This window comes from Pogoniulus pusillus, chromosome 5 (assembly GCF_015220805.1).
Source record: "Pogoniulus pusillus isolate bPogPus1 chromosome 5, bPogPus1.pri, whole genome shotgun sequence".
Lineage (NCBI taxonomy): Eukaryota > Metazoa > Chordata > Aves > Piciformes > Lybiidae > Pogoniulus > Pogoniulus pusillus.
This window is the reverse complement of record NC_087268.1, coordinates 34,009,995-34,031,738: the sequence shown is the minus strand read 5'-3', so window position 1 is coordinate 34,031,738 and position 21,744 is coordinate 34,009,995. Positions and strand designations below refer to the sequence as shown.

At 40.4% G+C, this 21,744-nt stretch overlaps 1 protein-coding gene across 4 annotated transcripts in view; it reads left to right on the top strand.

Moving 5' to 3' along the window:
* Window positions 1-21,744, top strand: part of MYO16 (myosin XVI) — a 438,909-nt gene that overhangs the window by 251,815 nt on the left and 165,350 nt on the right. For all 4 annotated transcript variants that reach the window (XM_064143768.1, XM_064143767.1, XM_064143769.1 and 1 more), the window contains 2 exons: window positions 4,885-5,002; window positions 14,698-14,845. In XM_064143768.1, the coding sequence (XP_063999838.1) occupies window positions 4,885-5,002; window positions 14,698-14,845 (266 nt within the window). The remainder of the gene's footprint in view (window positions 1-4,884; window positions 5,003-14,697; window positions 14,846-21,744) is intronic.

The window sequence follows — 21,744 nt, the reverse complement described above, 5'->3', positions numbered from 1 at the left end:
GAGGCTCAGGGCTGACCTCATTGCTGTCTACAACTACCTGATGGGAGGTAGTAGCCAGGTGGGGGGTGGCCTCTTCTCCCAGGCAACCAGCAACAGAACAAGGGGACACAGTCTCAAGTTGTGCCGAGGGAAGTATAGGCTGGATGTTAGGAGGAAGTTCTTGCCAGAGAGAGTGATTGGCATTGGAATGGGCTGCCCAGGGAGGTGGTGGAGTCACCATCCCTGGAGGTGTTCAAGAAAAGCCTGGATGAGGCACTTAATGCTATGGTCTAGTTGACTGGCTCGGGCTGGGTGCTAGGTTGGACTGGATGATCTTGGAGGTCTCTTCCAACCTGGTTGATTCTCTGATTCTAAGAAACCAAATTCTTCCTGGTGCATTATTAGGAAATAATAAGAACCTGCCTCACATATCATGTGAATTTGTCTTCTCTACAGCTGTAACACTACTACAAAGGTTACTAATTCAACGCTCTTTTAAAATTGTCTTTTCTGATTAAACTTCTTATCAGGAATCACAGATCAGAGAGAGATTTACACAGAATGTTTTAGCACAGCCTGCATTGTCACAGCTTAGTTCCAAGTTTCACACTTTAAAAAAAAAAAAAAGTTTAGACTTTTCAGCTGTTCTGGTGACCTTCCTCCATAGCACTCCTCAGCCCAAGATACTCTTTTTTTCCAGCTTTTACTTTCCATATGCATGATACCCAACAGAACTCTAGAATCTTTAATTGCATTTTTTTTCTTATTTTTTAATCATAATTTAAAATACATTCTTCCTGAATTATGCATAATTCAGTCCAGAAAGATGAAAAATTAATGCCAGAAGTATAGCAGTGCTAACAGCCTGCAAATCAGGATTGCTGGGATGTGGGAAAGGCTACAGATACACTTCTATTTTGTACATGGATGGTGGATGTTGGAAAATTGTGTTGCATGTCTCATTTTTAAAGATATTTTCAAAGCTTTGTGGGAATATGATGTGAGACAGAATAATAGCAAGCAGTGTATAAGCATTTGACCTTCATTGCCACAGCTTCAGGATGCCTCCCACTGGGGAGTAAAGATAGTGGGACATCTGGCTAAGGGGGAAAACAAGGCATGATGTATGTAAAAGACTTGGCTGTACTCGCCTAGACTATCACACACAGTATCACAGTATCACCAAGGTTGGAAGAGACCTCACAGATCATAAAGTCCAACCCTTTACCACAGAGCTCAAGGCTAGACCATGGCACCAAGTGCCACGTCCAATCCTGCCTTGAACAGCCCCAGGGACGGCGACTCCACCACCTCCCCGGGCAGCCCATTCCAGTGTCCAATGACTCTCTCAGTGAAGAACTTTCTCCTCACCTCCAGCCTAAATTTCCCCTGGCACAGCCTGAGGCTGTGTCCTCTTGTTCTGGTGCTGGCCACCTGAGAGAAGAGAGCAACCTCCTCCTGGCCACAACCACCCCTCAGGTAGTTGTAGACAGCAATAAGGTCCCCCCTGAGCCTCCTCTTCTCCAGGCTAACCAATCCCAGCTCCCTCAGCCTCTCCTCGTAGGGCTGTGCTCAAGGCCTCTCCCCAGCCTCGTCGCCCTTCTCTGGACACGCTCAAGCATCTCAATGTCCCTCCTAAACTGGGGGGCCCAGAACTGAACACAGTACTCAAGGTGTGGTCTAACCAGTGCAGAGTACAGGGGCAGAATGACCTCCCTGCTCCTGCTGACCACACCATTCCTGATGCAGGCCAGGATGCCACTGGCTCTCTTGGCCACCTGGGCACACTGCTGGCTCATGTTCAGGCGGGTATCAATCAGCACCCCCAGATCCCTCTCTGTCTGGCTGCTCTGAGCCACTCCGACCCCAGCCTGTATCTCTGCATGCGGTTGTTGTGGCCAAAGTGCAGCACCCTGCACTTGGAGCTATTGAACCCCATCCCATTGGACTCTGCCCATCTGTCCAGGCGGTCAAGGTCCTATGCTAATGTGTAGACATGTGCCCTGTGCTCTAGACTATATAAACAGGGTCATAACCAGCAATTAAGGTTTCCAGTGGGATTCATATTGAATTGTGTGGAGTCCATGTTGTCCCTAGCTGACAAAGCCTGATAACACTGAAAACACTACAGCTGGAAAAGCTGAATCTTTACTTTGTGTGCTCATACAATGGACACATTAAAGGGATTTTTATGGTATTAGCTGACACATTGATGGTATTCCTAAGCCACCACATTGAGTTGAAGATTCATAGAATTCTGATTCTGTGTTAACAATCCCCTTGCAATTTTTTCACTTCAATTTTAAGAACCAGTGTTGCAATACTCTTGTTATACGGAGACAGTACACTTTTACTTTCTTTTGTACCCTAGAGCAAGATCAGTGTATGATTTCTGTTTCTACTGTTGGGTTTGGTTTTTATTTGATACCTGAACAGATTAACTTAGTTTTGAATTGATGAAGCCATAGATGTTACACCATTAGAACTGCAAAATGTAGGTCAGATCATTCCAAGTCCTTTTTATTCCTAAACTTACAGAATCATAGAATCAACCAGGTTGGAAGAGACCTCCAAGATCATCCAGTCCAACCTAGCACCCAGCCCTAGCCAGTCAACTAGACCATGGCACTACGTGCCTCAGCCAGGCTTTTCTTGAAGACCTCCAGGGACGGTGCCTCCACCACCTCCCTGGGCAGCCCATTCCAATGCCAATCACTCTCTCTGGCAACAACTTCCTCCTAACATTCAGCCTGTACTTCCCCTAGCACAACTTGAGACTGTGTCCCCTTGTTCTCTTGCTGGTTGCCTGGGAGAAGAGGCCAACCCCCACCTGACTACAACTTCTCTTCAGGTAGTTGTAGACAGCAATGATCATGAGCCTTCTCTTCTCCAGGCTGCACACCCCCAGCTCACTCATGGGGCCCTCACTAGCTTCATTGCCCTTCTCTGGACACATTCCAGCACTTCAACATCTCTCTTGAATTGAGGGGCCCAGAACTGGAAACTGTACTCAAGGTGTGGCCTGACCAGTGCTGAGTACAGGGGAAGAATAACCTCCCTTGCCCTACTGGCTACACTGTTCCTGATACAGATCAGGGTGGCATTGGCTGTCCTGGCCACCTGAGCACACTGCTGGCTCTTTTTCAGCCTAGTATCTACCAGCAAATGAAATGCTATCCACAGTAAAGAAGAATCACAGAATGTCATGGGCTGGAGGGCACCTCAAAATATCATCTAGTCCAGCCCCTGTGCAGAGTAGCATCACCTGTCCCAGATCACAGAGGAATGCATCTAGAGGTAGTATATGAGGGAACTTATAATTTTCTCCATCTAAACATTAGTTATGTTTGTAGGCTTACTTAACCTACTCTGTGTCTAGGTAGTAAACTGAATCGCTAACATGTGGTTGTTATCCTGCTCCCTGACACAGTTCAAATGCCCAGCAGGTCCTCTGGCCACAGTTGAGAGGGTGGCATGTGCCAGGGACCATTCAAAACTGTATGTCCACCCTATTCCACAAAAGAGGGGTTTGATGCCTGAATGTGAACCTTATCATGCCACCTGCCATTAAGGTTAGAGTCTCACTCCTAGTCTTGTTTAGTTTAGCAGCCATATCTGTCAATGAGTCTTTGTCAATGCAGGCAGAAGAGCATCATCACACACTGAGAAAAATGAGTTACCTTTTTTGATGGAGAAAGATCCCTTCTAACTTAGGACACGTGACTTCAAGCAGCAAAGATGTAGCAGATCCCGCTAGTGAGCAATCAAGTGGAGATTCTGGTTTAGTTGCTTTTAAAGTGCTTTAATGAACACTACGTCTTGGATTCATTGCTACTGCAGTTATGCATAGCACCATTAAAGTTAATAAAGCTGCATGGGTTAAACCAAGCGCTGAATTAGGCCAATGAGAAAAGACATCCTCAGCAGCATATCTGAAGCAGAACCAAAACTAGGCTGTCTAGTTTTCTGCTGCCACCTACTGCACAAATAACTGCTTTTAATTAGTAATCCTGAATGGCTTATTTTTTAGAGCTGCTTCTTTGTGCTTGGAACCACAGGTAATCTGTGCCACTCCACAGCCCTTTTCCTCCCCCACTCCAAACAGGTCATCTGGCAGATGTGTGTATTTGGGCCACACTTCAATCAATGTCTTAGGATGCAAAAGAGGGATATGATGAAGGGAATCTTTCATCATGGGATCGAATAAACTAATTATACACAAATCAAAAACCCTAAATACAGCAAAGCCAGAATAGAGATGGCATGTTTAATGTGGTTTTGGTTTTGTAACTGCTTTTTAATTCTTGCAACTGTAAAGATGTAACATGGAAATGCATTAGTGAGAGGTTTTCACTAGTATAACGTTGAAGGAATTCTATTTGAAATAAATTATTTATGCCATTTCTGGCATTATATAAAGCTTATAAATTCTTTTGGTTGGTTATTAGTATCGACCAACTGTAATAGTACAAGCATAGCTGCCTTCAAAGATGCCAATATTTTTGCTAAGTCATATGCCAGCTCTGTGCATTTGGCTCCAGCTACTTCTATCCAAGCTAGCAATAAGGACACCACTCATATGTGAGCCATTGTCAGCCCCCTTTTCTTTGCAACTTTAATTATTCTGACAGCAGTTTATATTTTCTTCTTTATTCCTTGTTCTTTTTGTTTTGTTTTGTTTTGTTTTGATCTCTCTTATTTTCACTTCTCTTTTTAAAAAAAGGAGAGAATCTTTCAAGGAATAATCTTTCAGCTTTCAATCCTTCAGCTAAATTCCAAGCTGAAAACTATTTTTCTTTCCTTTCTTTCCTACCCAATTACTGATCACAAATGAGCCTCACTGATGTTTATTGTAATACCTTCCTGTTCAATTTCTCTTACTACATCCTTATCATTTTATTGCAGGTAAACTGTATCTTGGAAGCCTTTGGACATGCCAAGACACCTTTGAATGATTTTTCTAGCTGTTTTATAAAATATTTTGAGCTACAGTTTTGTGAGAAGAAAAAAACATTAATGGCAGGTAAGTATCGTTTAATCCATTTAGGTTCTTTTGTATCACCCACAGACTAGTCGATCAGGGATCCTATTGTGCCATACACAGATTTGGGCACCAACGACCTTAAAGTATGTGAAAGAGGTAAGAAGGTTTTAGAGCATGTTAGAGAAATCTATTCAGTAACGAATCCATAGCTTGTTGGTAGTGTGAAGTGAGAGCTCGGTGCTTTGCGGCCACTAGGTGGCAGAGAAAGACAAGGAAAACAAAAGAGCACCACTGAGTTCTCTTACCTTTTCAGGAAACCGCATCTCCCTTTCTGCCCAGGATTAACAAACTGAGACAGCTGGGTATCACTTTACTGTGAAATAAAAGAACAAAGATGGGATTTGTTTGTTTGTTTGTTTTTCGGTTTAGTTTGGGTTTGGGTTTTTTTTTTCCCCCCATTTTTATTGAATACAGTATTGGGCATTTTATGTGTCCATTGAATACAGTATTGGACATTTTATGTATCCATTGAATACAGTATTGGGTGTTTTATGTATCCATTGAATACAGTATTGGGTGTTTTATGTATCCATTGAATACAGTATTGGGCATTTTATGTATCCATTGAATACAGTATTGTGTGTTTTTTGTATCCATTGAATACAGTATTGGGTGTTTGATGTATCCATTGAATACAGTATTGGGCGTTTTATGTATCCATTGAATACAGTATTGGGCATTTTATGTATCCATTGAATACAGTATTGTGTGTTTTTTGTATCCATTGAATACAGTATTGGGTGTTTGATGTATCCATTGAATACAGTATTGGGCGTTTTATGTATCCATTGAATACAGTATTGGGCATTTTATGTATCCATTGAATACAGTATTGTGTGTTTTTTGTATCCATTGAATACAGTATTGGGTGTTTGATGTATCCATTGAATACAGTATTGGGCGTTTTATGTATCCATTGAATACAGTATTGGGCATTTTATGTATCCATTGAATACAGTATTGGGCGTTTGATGTATCCATTAAGAACAGTGGCAAAATCTGTTTAGGGCAAATAAAATCAAGTATGCTCTGTAATACTGAAATCAGAATAAATTTATTACAACTCTGAGCTTCTTCTGAAGGAACTAGGAATCACACTAATGTTTATCCTCGTAAGAGGTAGTGTGAAATTTATAGCTGCCTTCAGAGTGAGTGAGAGTCAGCTAATCCACAACAAGTGTTCATAACTGGAGGGGAAAAAAAATGGGCAAAACTTCAGTCAGTTTGATTCTGAAAATTGTGATCTTTGGAGGCAGTCAGGGAGAGATCTCATTTCTGGTGTGCATAGGGTCATCATAAAGTGTGCTAACGTGAGAGTGTGTGTGCAGGAATAATTACACAAACAGCTTGCTACGTGCACTGATCTTACTGTATAGAAAAGATTGTATAGTTGAATAGATAGGGCTGTACTGGACGATCTTGGTTGGATAGGTTGGACTTCATGGATAGGTTGGGCTGGATGATCTTGGAGGTCACTTCCAACCTTGTTGATTCTATGATTCTATACATTTTATCCAAGCAACTTAGTATACTGGATAAACATTTCCAAAACTATTATTTTTTTTTATAATTTTGAATGTGTTTATTGTTTCAGAGAAGTTTCCTAACACTATTCTTTGGAATTATGTAATAGCAGGAATTACAATTAATTTCCCTGAGAGTTCACGGTACCCTATCAAATGTGACAGTTTCTTCAGTGAATATGTAACTGCATGGAAAGTTATTATCATTTTTTTGATTACTGTTTCCTGGTTTGCTTTACAATACATACAGGATATTTAAAGAAAGGCCAAGCAGGATGATTTCTCTCAGTTGTGGAAGGAATATTAAGAAAGTGATGTAAGCACTAGAATAGGCTAAATAACATCTGAATTTGGCTTATAAAAATGAAGTTTAACCCAGCTTGTGAAAATTAATCCCTAAAACTAACATTATGTAAATCATCTATATTGTGTATATTTAAGTATATTTAGTTATCAGAAATACACTGTGTACACACTTTTTGTTGTTGTTGTTATACACATTAAGCACAGGAACAAACATGAAAATGATGATTTTGTAAAGTCAAGCATATGAGCATTAGGAAATGGTAGATTTGCAGTTCTCTGAGACAGTCTAGGGTGGCCTTATGCATACAAATTTAACGCTGTTGGTTTTCTACCCCTCCCCAGCTTCATTTAGTGCAGAGAATGGACAATATTTGTTCAGTGATCTGCTGCTAAATAGTTTGTTTTCCCTTCATTGATTCATTTGTGACTTATGCCATTTTATTCTGCTCTAAAAACAGAATGTGGATTTTCTGTGTTGTTCATCACTGTTTTTCACTGGATGAGCATTTCATAAGTCTAAATGGCTTCATCTTCTAAGTATTTCTGACTTAAGGTTCTGTCATTTGTTTCCTCAGATGAGGAATAGAAACCTCAAGGCTATGTGTTCCCACAGTTTTGCGGTACCTTGAGATGGTAGGGACTTGAATTTTCAAGCAGCTTTACCTGGACTTGCCAGTTTAATACACAACCCTTGTCTGTGAATGATCTAAGTCAACCAAGCTCTCATGCTATTTTCTGTTACTATTGCTGTGTTTTTATAATTTTCAAACCATAGGCATTAAATGAGAAAATGTAGTAGTAGTCAAGTCCATTAATGAATGTACATAAATTACTTCTCTGGCCAGCATCAGAACAAGAGGACACAGTCTCAGGCTACACCAGGGGATATTTAGGCTCAAGGTGAGGAGAAAGTTCTTCACTGAGAGAGTCATTGGACACTGGAATGGGCTCCCAGGGAGGTGGTGGAGTCGCTGTCCCTGGAGCTGTTCAAGGCAAGATTGGACGTGGCACTTGGTGTCATGGTCTGGCCTTGAGCTCTGTGGTAAAGGGTTGGACTTGATGATCTGTGAGGTCTCTTCCAACCTTGGTGATACTGTGATACTGTGTGATACTGTGAAATACTTAGGAATTAAATCAATCACTCTTACCACATCTAAGATAGATGAAAGATCTGTGATTTACAGTTGGGTGAAAAGCCTCAGTACTGCAGTAAAAGTAGCTTCTGTATTTTTTTGCAAGTTGCAGTTGATCATGCTGTTTGATTTGCATTGAAGATGTTGCCATTTCCAGGTCACTGCTAAACATTACTTCTGAATGAAGTTTTCACAGATGTATACCACCAAAAATGAGAAAAGAATCAGACATTTTGTCTTTGGCTATCTACTTGAAAGACCACTTTTGCAGTTTTTACTGTCTTGCAGTGTTTGAACATGAATAAAAAATGCAAGTATGCAGAACACCTGGTTCTGCTGAGGCATGACTTTATAATTCATTGAGACAGACTGGGATAAAAATGTCTGGTTTGTAAAAAAACATCCAGATGACACTAGGCTTTCTTCATCAAAGGGTTTAGGTTGTTAAACCACTAAACAGACAGACCTTAAAAGTGGATATCCAGAACAATTTACCAAAGAAAGGGCATGTGAGGCACAGGTGTATTGTAGAATCACAGAATATTTGAGGTTGGAAGAGCCCTTCAGAAATCGAGTTCAACCCCCCTGCCAAGGCAGGATCACCTAGGGTAGTTCACTCAGGAACGCATCCAGGTGGGTTTTGAGAGTCTCCACAGGAGGAGACTCCACAACGTCTCTGGGCAGCCTGTTCCAGGGCTCTGTCACTCTCACTGTAAAGAGGTTTTTCCTCATACTGAGGTGAAACCTTCTGTGTTCCAATTTGTAGCTGTCGCTCCTTGTGTTATTGCTGCTGACCGACGAAAAGAGATTGGTCCCATCCACCCCTTAGATATTTATGGACATTTATGAGATTTCCTCTCAGTCTTCTCTTCTCCAGACTAAACAGCCCCAGGTCTCTCAGTCTCTCTTCCTATGGGAGATGCTCAAATCCCCAGTCATCCTTGTGGCTCTCTGCTGGACTCTTCCCAGCAGGTTCCTGTCTCTCTTGAACTGGGGAGCCCAAAAGTGGACACAGTATTCTAGGTGTGGTCTCACTAGGGTAGAGAAGGGGGGGCGGAAGAACCTCCCTAGGCCCGCTGGCCACACTTCTGTTGATGCACCCCAGGATGCCATTGGCCACAAGGGCATGTTGCTGGCCCATACAGAACTCGCTGTCCACCAGGGTTCCAAGGTCTTTCTCTACAGAGCTGCTTTCCAGCAGGGCAACCCCCAACCTCTACTGGTGTCTGCTGTTACTTCTCCCCAGATGCTGGACCCTGCACTCGTCCTTATTGAACTGCCTGTGGTTAGCCTATGTCCAACACTGCAGCCTGTCCAGATCTCATTGAATGGCTGCACAACCTGACGGGGTATCAGCCACCCTCCCACTGCCCTCTGTTTTGTATCATCAAAGAACTTGCTGAGGTGTATGTTTTAGTTAAAGAGGGAAAGCAAAAGATAGCAATTCTTGTATTTTGAGTGGACATGAGTGAAGTTTGTGACCTTTTTTTTTTAATTCATTATGAAGTTCTTTTATGCCTAGATCCTGGAAATGCTGCAACTTCTGTCACATTAGTTTTATTCTTCCATCGTAAAGTCCAGTATATCTCCAGAGTAGAAGTGATGGCAACAGTTTTCACTGACAGGCTTGATTCAGTCTTTCTCATAAACTGGATCTTTGCCATGATGTTTTGAAAATGAGGATGGAGCTCTTTGAGTGTGTTTCTAGTCAAAGCAAGTAAAAAGGTCCACAGAGGTTTTATATGTCTCCTCTGACTCTTATTCCTGCCAAGATTTGTTGCAAGGTTGAAAGGTTTTCTGGCCAGGACCTTTCATTGCTTTAGTCTATTCAAATAAATGGGTAAGGTATAACTCACATGAAATCGTTGCTCTTTGTGAGCAGGTAAGATAAGGCAGCAGGAGCTGGTAGAAGCCTTACATCAGAACAAATACAGATCTTACATCAGAACAAATGCAGAATGAACTACAGGCCAGCGATTCCACTAAGTTTCTAAGATAAATTCATACCTAACAGAACTCAAAGACTGATGTTTTGACAAATATATTGATTCATACCCACTGCATAGTAGTAAAAGTCTGACATTGGTTTATTTCCAGAAGTATAATTACTGCATTTTATTCTTATTTGGAAAGGGAGAGAGAGTAACTAGTCTTTCAGGTAAGTTGACATAATTCCTAAGATGAAAGGTAAGGCTTCTGTCAGTTTCCTTGAATTACTAAAAAAAAAAAGAAGGTTGAGATGAGAAAATCAACCCTCACAAACTAATTGTCCCATTTTCCTGCCTTGCTTTTCCCCGGCTTGCTTTTCTCAGTCTTCACGTTTTGAAAAGCAAGGCTTGATTTATTTTTCAAGTCGCTCTGAAATGGAAAGATCTAATTTGGTTTATAAAAAGCTTATTTGCCTCTATGTGTACTGCAGTCATTTTTTATCAAATAAAAAATTTTGGACATGAATTTCCTTTTTTGGTGTAAGAAAGACTGCAGCCAGCTAAGCTCTGTGATGTGTATTTTATGCTGTGTTTCAGCTCTGAACATTCAAAGACTGCATAGCTGGAAGAATGATTACACTGGCCACATTTTCAATACAAAGTCCTGTTGATTTTGTAGCTGCTCAGCAGATCAAGTGGTATGTTAAAGGAAATCATAGAATCATAGAATCAACCAGGTTGGAAGAGACCTCCAAGATCATCCAGTCCAACTTAGCACCCAGCCCTAGCCAGTCAACTAGACCATGGCACTGAGTGCCTCATCCAGGCTTTTCTTGAACACCTCCAGGGACAGTGCCTCCACCACCTCCCTGGGCAGCCCATTCCAATGGCAATCACTCTCTCTGGCAAGAACTTCCTCCTAACATCCAGCCTATACTTTTCCTGGCACAACTTGAAACTGTGTCCCCTTGTTCTCTTGCTGGTTGCCTGGGAGAAGAGGCCACCCCCCACCTGGCTACTACCTCCCATCAGGTAGTTGTAGACAGCAATGAGGTCACCCTTGAGCCTCCTCTTCTCCAGGCTAAACAACCCCAGCTCCCTCAGCCTCTCCTCATAGGATTTGTGTTCCAGGCCCTTCACCAGCTTTGTTGCTCTTCTCTGGACACGTTCCAGCACCTCAACATCTCTCTTGAATTGAGGGGCCCATAACTGGACACAGTACTCAAGGTGTGGCCTGACCAGTGCTGAGTACAGGGGAAGAATAACCTCCCTTGTCCTACTGGCCACACTGTTCCTGATGCAGGCCAGGATGCCATTGGCTCTCTGGGCCACCTGGGCACACTGCTGGCTCATCTTCAGCCTACTATCTATCAGTACCCCTAGGTCCCTTTCCTCCTGGCTGCTTTCCAGCTGCTCTGTCCCCAGCCTGTAGTGCTGCTTAGGGTTGTGGCCAAAGTGCAGAACCTTGCACTTGGCCTTGTTAAATGTCATCCCATTGGCCTCTGCCCACCTATCCAGCCTGTCCAGGTCCCTCTGCAGGGCTCTCCTGCCTTCCAACAGATCAACACCTGCTCCTAGTTTGGTGTCATATATGTCAAATATGAATTTCCTTGTGCCCACAGACTCAGTTAACATTACACAGAAATGGCAGACTTTTCTTTAGAACTCTGTTATTTTTCTCTTTTATTTCACACATAGATTACCAAATACATCATTTCACTTTGTAGAAAAGTATACCACCAAGATAGTTTTCTTTATGAATTACTCTAGCTCCATTAAGGTGGTGCTCTGTTTGATTCTTGACACTTAGCTTTTCTTAAAAGCTCCTCCCATTGCTAGTTAGAGATACTAGCTGAAATGAACTGTACTTACCCTTATTAAAGTGGGTAACTTGAAGTACCTGAAATGGGCTGAATTAATTTGTGTCACCTGCATAAGTAGTGTTGCCTGTCCTTAAAGTTAAATGTTTTAATTAATCAGATAGGTGACCTACAGTAATATTTTCTTCGCTTTTATTAATCAATGAATGTTAAAAACCACCTAAGTAATAGTTACAAAAGCCTTAGTGAAGGCTATTGCACACAAAAGAAGTGATTAAAGATTAGTAATGACCTCTTTTCAAACTGGTTGAGGGAAAGGTTAGTTTTACTGAGAAATAAAATCCAAGTACAATAAAACATTGAAATTGTTCTTCATGTTCATCTATTCTGTTTTACCCTGTAGGGGCAGCAGCCAGGTAATGATTGATTCTGATGAAAATGTATGTCTGGCCAGTGCTACCACGATAGGTTAAGATTGAATTGCATCAATTTGTAGTGTGCTGAAAAGTTACTGGAGCCAGAAACATACCCTGCTACTAGTTTAATGATTTCCCAAGTGCGTCCTTTTACTTTGAGAACAGTTGTTTTTTTCTGAGGGCTGCATGGCTGATACAGTTTCCTATAATACAGGTTCTATAACAGCAGGAATTCACTCCTGTATTTTGTAGTATGATTAGATGGGTAAATTTCATCTCCTTGCTTCAACAAGTTGATTGTTCAACTCTTCTCACTGTGCTACTATGTTTTGCGTAGCTAGAATCCCAGGCATGGTTTTAGTTGCCAGCATATGTCAGGCCATGCTTGTACTGTTAATGAAAGGTGGAAGATGCCCCCGGATAATGTACCACTGACCTTCCATATTGCTTAACTGGGATGTATCTGGGATGGTTTGGCCTGTGCAGAGCAGCATTTTGTGAGACTGTGCACAGTTATGCAGCACTTAACCGCTGAGACCTTTCTCAAAACCGTATGATCAAGATTCACCAATTTGATTTCCCTCCACTGTGTGCAGTCTCCAGCAGTATTCTCACAGGCTGTGTTCCCTCATACTCATAACTTCAAGTAATTTCAAGTTTGCTATGTTTAATGTAGTGACTTAGACAGAAACTTAGAGATCTCCAAATGATAGACAAATACAGATGATATAGAAATAACTAAGCTAGCTCTAACGAGCTACTGTGGATATTAGCAGCTGTATTGTGGCAGGACATTCTGGCCTCTAGCCCAGCCATTAGGCTAATGCAACTACCATGCCTCTGATGCAGGCTTTCACATCCTGAGATCTGACCTGCATAGTTTTTCTTAGCATTGAATAGAGTAATACCTTTGAATCCCATACTGATTCTGAAAATACTCTTTCAACTATTTGCATCCGTAGAAGTTTTTAAACTCCCACTCTGCCTTCAAACTTCAGGTCTCTCAGGCATCTGAAGCTGTGCTTCTTCATATGCTTGGAAATACAACAGTTTTGACTGCACCAAATAGCTTTGTGGTATTTTATGCTGAATTTCAGTATGCTTCAAAAACCTGAAAACCCTCAAATGTGTGGCCCAAGAAGGCTGTGTGTTTAGAGAACAGAATTACAATGCTTCACTGTGCAAGTACCAGTATTTATATCATGGATTGTTCAAGAACTACTTCCAGTTCATAAAAAGAGTCTCAGCTGAGTTGGTTGTCTTCCAGACTACGGAGGGTATGGTTTGATATCCTCCTCTGCTTACAGGATTTAAAAAATGGAGCTCCTCCATTGCGGAGAAGTGCATCTTCTCTTCTAAACCCTTTTGCAGGGTAAAGATGCTCGCTAAGACCATATGAAAGCTCCTCCATATTGCAGCACATAAAGCTGCGACAAAACATACTGCATCCTAGCGGTGAGGGTGCCTCAGCTGTGTGTGAAAGGGACATGCTGCTGGTCTTTGCACCACAGGTTGTATGTGAGCAATGATGAGATAAAATATACAAGCAGTGGGGTGAGTGGGAGCTGGAATCAGGTCCCTGCTCCCAAGGAGGCCCCTGACCCCTAGATACAGATTCACAGATTGCATCTACAGTTAGGTGTTCCTTTGTTCTCTTTAGCCTACTGCATCTGGAACTGCATGGTGGTGTATACTCTGTGAAGGGCTGAAGGGGCATTTTCCCAGTACAGTGAATTTCCTTCTGTTTCTTTACATACATCTCTAAAATACTTATAGTCTGGTGAAGCTGAGAGTCCAATATTTCCTTTGCTTCTGTGTTTTACCTCTTCCAGGAACTTAGTGGGCCTAAGGTATGATCAACATTTCTGCAGACAAATACTGGCCAGGTTCATCCTCCTTCACCTTCTTCCCAGATGTGCTGATTCATATGGTTTCTTATTTGGCCAGCTTATAGCCCTTCTGAGATAACAGAATCATAGTTCTGTTGGGAAAGTCCTTTGAAATCATGGAGTCCAACCATTATTTAACTCTACCAAGTCTGATGCTCATGTTCAGCTGGCTGTCAGTCAGCACCTCCAAGTCTTTCTCTGCTGGGCACATTCCCAGCTAAGCTCCCCCAGGGCTGTAGTGATGCATGGGATTGTTGTGACTGAAGTGCAGGACTCAGCACTTGGCTTTGTTGAATCTCATAAAATTAGCCTTGGTTCATTAATCCAGCTTGTCCAGGCCCCTCTGCAAAGCCTTCCTACCTTAGATCAGATCTGCAAAATATGGCAGCTGGTTCCACAGATAAGTAAAATAGAGCACAAATCAAATCATTATCTTTAAAATTATGTAAGTGTAAATATAATGTAAGACAGTAGGACATTTATTCCACTAACTTTAATGAAATTGGGCTTTATATGTGATTTCTATAGAACACCATGAGAGAATGAGTGATATTTTTTTAAGCTCACCTTAAACATTGATTGTTCTTTGCTGTTGCAATGGTGAATGGTTTAAGAGCAATCAGTATAATGATGAATTTGTTTGTTTGTTTCTCAATCAGCTAGGATTTATACATACATGTTGGAGAAGTCTCGTGTCATTATGCAGCCTCTCAACCAGAGTAATTTTCATGTTTTTTACTTGATGATGGATGGGCTATCTGCTGAAGAAAAATACACCTTGTACCTCAGTAATTTGTCTGCACACAGGTAGGAAAACAGCTTTATACTTGGTATTAATACTTTTAGTGTCTCTTTGCTGTTGTGGTCCTTCCTCCAAAAGTTACCATTTGTGTCCTAACTTTTCATTGAGCTCTGAAATTATTGATTATCGAGGATCTGTTCATGGGAATTTAATTCTGGAGTACATATACACTCGCTTAACAAGATCAGAGTATTGCATCCATGTGGTGGTTTGCCCCAGGTGCCCTTTAGAAGACCATAGAGACACAGTCCCCCAAAAAGAGACAGAGTCCAAAGGGATGGACCTGGTCATCCCAGGATATTGTAACACTGTTATTCTATTCCACTTTCTGGTGTCATAGCTTAGAAAACAGTGCCTAGCTGTCAACTGCTATAATCCATTAGGATTATTGCCTTAAAAGAGACAAAGGAAGGAAGCTTCTGAGACATTTTCCACCTTCTGTGAGCTGGACTTGGTCTGTTGTTTCCATACTTCCCTGGCCCACTGGTTGGTGAAACATTTTGTCTTTGGGACTGCTGTTTATTAAAATTAGGATTTTCTTCTGCAATTTGTCAGTTTTGATGAAATGCTACTATATGTAACTGGTGCTTTCATTTTCATTGTGCTGTTTAGTTCATATTATTAAGAAAAGCAGAAACAACATTTTGACTGCTCTGAAGCTAAAGATCCAGCCTAAAATGAGATCTTTATGTGTGTTTTTGCAAGTCTTAGTTCCCATTTGCAATCAAAAGAGTTGGAGTCCTCTACTCAAGTCTCTATAGAGCTACATGTAGATGTGTGTTTCAGAGTGAACTGACTCATATTTGGGACTTCAAAAACTCTGAGGCTGAATGCAATCAAGATGTTTATTACAAGTGGAAGTTTTTGGTTTTTCAGGAAATTTTGGGATTATCTCCAACTTTATTAATTCAAATTCTTTTGGAATAAAGTAGTATTTCTGTTTTACATACTTTGCCCATGGTCTAGCCTTGAGCTCTGTGGTAAAGGGTTGGACTTGATGATCTGTGAGGTCTCTTCCAACCCTGATAATACTGTGATACTGTGATACCACAGAAATGAGAGAAGCCCATTCAGCTTCCTATTTGACATTAATGATCTTCTCTTAAATTTGGCCAAACTAATGAGTATAGTAAGTAACTGTAATTGAAATGATGTAAAATGAGAGATGTTGAGGTGCTGGAACGTGTCCAGAGAAGGGCAACAAGGCTGGTGAAAGGCCTGGAGCACAAACCATATGAGGAGAGGCTGAGGGAGCTGGGGGTGTTTAGCCTAGAGAAGAGGAGGCTCAGAGGTGAGCTCATTGCTGTCTACAACTACCTGAAGGGAGGCTGTAGCCAGGTGGGGGTTGGCCTCTTCTCCTAGGCAGCCAGCAATAGAACAAGGGGACACAGTCTCAAGTTGTGCTGGGGTAGGTATAGGCTGGATGTTAGGAGGAAGTTCTTCCCAGAGAAAGTGATTGGCATTGGAATGGGCTGCCCAGGGAGGTGATGGAGTCGCCGTCCCTGGAGGTGTTCAAGCAAAGCCTGGATGAGGCACTTAGTGCCATGGTCTAGTTGACTGGCTAGGGCTGGGTGCTAGGTTGGACTGGATGATCTTGAAGGTCTCTTCCAACCTGGTTGATTCTATGATTCCATATCTAGGCCTTTTTCCCATAGTTTTTTTTTTCCCCCTCAACTTCTCTGTCTTGCACTCTGGATAGTACTTGAGTAAATAGTAGCTCCAGAATAGAGGCTTGTAAGTAGATTGATACCATATTGATTTTTATAAACAAAAAATACTTTCTTTTTTTTTTTCTTAAACACAAGACTTCAGGCTACTGTTGTTTGGTAATGTTTTAAGGTCTTAGGACTTCAGCTGCTATAAAGAATATGTAATACATTAGCTCTAAGGGAACCTGAGGCTAAGTTGCTTTACTAAAAACAGCCCACTTCAAAGTGAGAGAGGAAAGAGTTAAATTCTATATTTTAAATCCTCTGAAGGCTTTCAAGACCAAAAGGATTCTGAATTTCCAATTAATTAATTCCTCTTCTAGCACAAGTTATTTGGGATCACTCATATTGTTCAGAAGATAAAATAGTTTACAATGACCTTGCAAGAAGCTCCAACAAGAAAGAGCCTAACAAACCCCTGAATAATTAGGTTAACATGAACAAGGTTTTTTTTGATATCTGATACCTATACAAAAATAACAAAATAGCATTTCTAAATAGATGCCTGAACATTGCAGTGCCAAAGCTTTAGAAGCAATTTATTGTTGAATATTTGCATAAAGCTGCTTTAATCAATAAAACTTTGCTTTGGCTACATGCAGTAGATTGTATCTTGCATTATTCAGGGTTTGGGCCAAGTATTTCTGACCCTAACCTCTTGAGTGAGTAGTTCAATAATCTCTCTTGGTTGATAAACTAGAGTTGAATTTCTATTGCATCAAACTCATATATGAATCATGAAGGAAGGATTTGGCTGCTATTATAAATCCAGGACTTCTGGCTTGGCCAAATTATGATGAGATCATATCATTCTGGTAACATCAATTTGTGAATTTGTCATGGTTTTTTTTTTTAAGCAAGTGTAATCTTGACTCTAATGGTAAAATTAATTAGATAACTTCCCTTTTGAAAGCATAGGAGGTTCGTGCCCAACCAGTTTTGGTTTTTTGTTTCGTGTTTTTGGGGTTTTTAAATATTTTTTTCTGTTCTTCTTTGCTTGGTTTAATGTTGCACCTTTATGTAGAAGATTGAACATTTTTACTAAGTAATGAACATTAGAATTTTAATTGTTTGCAATACAAGAAATGAGACATAGCATTGATTTTTTTATTCTCAAGTTAAATAATAGTATGCTAAAGAATCAAAGTAGTATTGTCAATAGTGATTATTGTTAGAATCACAGAATTAACCAGGTTGGTAAAGATCTTTGAGATCATTGAGTCCAACCTATCACCTAGCACTTTCTGACTTGATGCTGTAAGAGATAAGAGGTAGTTTGTGTATTAAACAGTACATAGCCCTCGATAGAGTTAATGTAAGTAACTAAAAGGGGAATTCCCTCCCCTTTGGATTTGTTGGAGTTTCAGTAAGGCTGGGGTTTCATCCCAGTGTGTAAAAGGAGTCATTACATTGTAATTCTCTGGTGTTTGGTGCCATACTGAGAGGTAGCTTGAACTCAGAAACTTAACTGTATGTTCTTGCAAGTATGACTACTAATGCATTGTCTAAAGACAAGTAGCTGGCTGCTTTCTATTGAAGTTATATGTAACTAGGATCTTAAAGTAGCAAGCCATCTAAATATATGTAGAGATGGATTCAAATGAATATGTCTTCCACCATATCTGCATGTGGATCATGATGAATAAAGAAAGAAGCAATTCTGCAAGGTAAGATCATTTTAAAGATTGAGCTGGGGAAGTGTGTCAGTAGAGGAAAGAGAGTCTCAAAAGGGCAAGTCAAGGCTTTCCTTTGACAGTAACTGCTCCCATGGGTTGGTGTAAGCATTTGTGGCCTGTGAAGCTTGTACTGTTTTTTCTAGCACATGAAGTTTAGCCTCACAGTTACACTAGGTACTACATTAGTGAAGAATTGTGCACTCAAAGACAGATCAAAGAAGAGAGGTGACAGTGGCGATTGATCATCTTTAAATGGTGTTCAACTCTGGTGAAGAAAAGGTATAAAATGAGAGATCAGAAAAACAGGATAGAAAAAAATGTGGAGAAAACCTTTGAGAACAAAAAAGTGGAAAGACCTTTTATTATTTTGGCTCAGTTGCTTTATATTAAAATTGGTATAAGCATCTGTCTGCCTGCTTTAGGTGAATCTGCTATAGCAGGGGACTTGGACTAGATGATCTCCAGGAGTCCCTTCCAACCCCAGCCATTCTGTGATTCTGTGTATTCGTGCAGTATGTATATGTGAGAAACTCAAGCATACTGTCATTAAAAATCATGTAATTACATTTGTGTATATCTATATTAGAAATACAGCTTGAGGCTATTTAACTACAGAAAATCATTTTAGAAACCAGGGTGGATTTGGCAGCTGTTCAGCTTGACGTCACCATATTCAGTTTAACAAGGTTGCTAGTTCTACTTGATTGTACTGTTAGGGCTTTTGGTAGTGTAGGCAAACTAATACAATGCTCTCAGTATTGCAGGGTGATTCTGAAAGATGTTTTTTAGTTCTCCCCTGTAAAGTCAGATCTCGGCCACTCAGCATTTGTAGGTTGAAATATACTGCTTCCAAATAACTTCTATATGTAAAATTAACTTCTAGCTGGAGAAAATGTTGAGATATGCATTTATGCAGAAGCTGGACTGTGGTTAGGGAGTGCATTTTGTGTTTGCATTGCTGTTCTCCCTCTCATAGAAGAATGAACTGCAGTATGTGCTCTCTGCATCTGCTGTTCCTTTCACACAGCTGTAGATGAATTCACAGAAATTATGTATTTGCTTTTACAGTTTTTCAGTGCAGGTGTCCTCATCACTGTCAATAAGAAAATGTTCCATTAATTTTATGTAACAATTTTAGTGAAGTGATTAAATTTCTCCTTAAAGTCTAAACTGATCAGAACCTCTTTGCTTGATCTCTGAGGAAATCATTCCTCCTCTAAATTATGAGGTTGGTCTTCAGAAAGGACTTAAAAAATAGAGTTCAGGACAGTAAATGGTATAGAAAAGATCCTAGTAGACAACTTTTGGAGACACTAAGTGCATAGTCTTATGTGTTATTTTGTATTGTCATCATCTTATATAACAAGAACCAATTCAATCTATTGAAAATAGTGATGATTCTAGTACCATCCATGCTGATTCCCACTCTTCCTTTCCCTGAAATATGAGAACTCAAGGGGAGAGACTTCCAGACTGAATGGCCAGTTACCACAACTTTCCACAATTCAACAGGCAGAGAGGCAGTCTCTGTGTTTTCTAACTGCTGTAGATCTAAAGCCAGGATGACATTGTCTGTTCACATGCAGTTCTTTCTTTTCTTTCCTCTTATCTTTGAATGTAATTTTTCTTTCCTTTTTTTAATTTTCTTAATTATTTTCTTATTTTAAATGCATCAGGAAAAAAATACCAGTCTTGAAAATAACAATTTGCCACACCTGTGGCATTTTTCTGCAGATATAGTTGTGGCAGTCTAGTGATGCAAGTTAAATCCATAAAGAAAAGTTTGGGTTTTATATTTGCTTCGTTAATTATCTGTTGCTGATATCTGTGTCTGATTACTAGAGGAAATGCTGAACAAGTGTTAGACTTGTCTTACTAAATTGGTTGAATCTGAATGCTCTGAATGTGATAACTAGATCCAGAGGAGTTATATTACATTTTTTCCAGTGGGTGATGGTCCTGCTAGAATAAATCTCTATACGAAGTGCCAAATTACATCACTTTGTCATTGTGTGCTGAAACTCAAAATAAGTCAGCTGTACCAGAATTCTTAGTCTCACTCCAATAAAGTCTAATTTAAGGCTCTGTGAACTTTACTATTGAGGATCCACTTTGTTTTAAACCCCTGCTGACAGAATAAATTCCAGGCAATCAGGAAACTGTCATTGTATTTAAATTTAGGAGGACAGCAAAGATCGGAGTCAGAGGTTCCTCAGCTCCACTTCTCTTTTCCTTTGTGAGAGGAAAGGAGAGAAATGCTGTGGTTGGAGATGTTAAGCTGAATTCTTCTTGACTGAAACCTCTTCCTAATTCTTCTCATGAAGACAGGGTAATGACACTGGATGAGACTTTTGAACTTTGAAAAGATTCTTGAGTGCTAGAAAGAGTTTTTTATGGGTCTACTTTAATTTGTGAGTTACCTGTACCATTTCCAGAATTCAAGCAGTTATGCATAATGCCCAGAGAGAAGCTGGAACAAGTTCATCCCATGCAGACAGAGGACATGAGAGGGTGGAGATGGAGGCTGGGGTAAACAGTCGCACAGGGGCTTCACCCTCCCAGCACATTCCTACAGCACCTGCCAGGTCCAGGGGTGGTCACTGGAGTCAGACACAGCCCTGGAAGTCTGGAAAAGGGCAATGCCAGCCTGGAATACTGGCCCACATTGGGCAGTTAGAGGAATCTGTGTCTGAGCACAGACATAACTGACTCCAGGTCAGGCCAGTACCAAGGCACAGTGCCTGAGTTCAGAAGCTGCTCCTGAAACAAGGAAGGTCCTTTCCATAGCCCAGACATCTAGACCATGGAGGCAGCAAAAAGCATTCAGTTCATCTTCACAAACATAAAAAATCCTTCATCAATTTTTAATGAAAGTTAAAAAATACCTATTTTCCCCCCATTATCAATACACAGATAAATCTTCCATATTTTCTATTAATTACTGTCATCTACATATGTATCTTTTCTTCAGCACATGCATTTTCTTTATCAAGGTGTCTGTAAACTTGTGCTTAATACTGTCAATACATGACAGCTCTTGTGGCAACTATTAAGCTAATGATTCATACATCATTTGTCATGACTAAGATGTTTTTTTACCGTGGATCTTTTGGCATTTAAGTTTGTGGTGAAGATGTAGGTGAAAAAGGGTAAAAACCTGAATTAGTCACCCACTTATTTATCCTTTCTCTTTTCACCATGCATTAAATCACGTAGACAACTTACCACTCATTTCTACTTCATGTTCATTTTCTTGTATTTAGCATTGACCACCCAAAATAAGACATGAATCAAGACTCAGAAAAATTAGTAATTCCCTTGATATTTTACAGTGGATAAGGAATTCTAAAGACTGGATGACTCTAGATGATTCTTAAATGCAGTGTCTGAAATCTGTCATCTTGCTATTTATTATCCTATTCCAATATATTTCTTCTGTAATGAATGCTGAGTAGATTTTTTTTCCTTTTTTTTTTCCCTTTTTTTAAAATTCTTTACTGAAATTATTCTAGAAAAAGT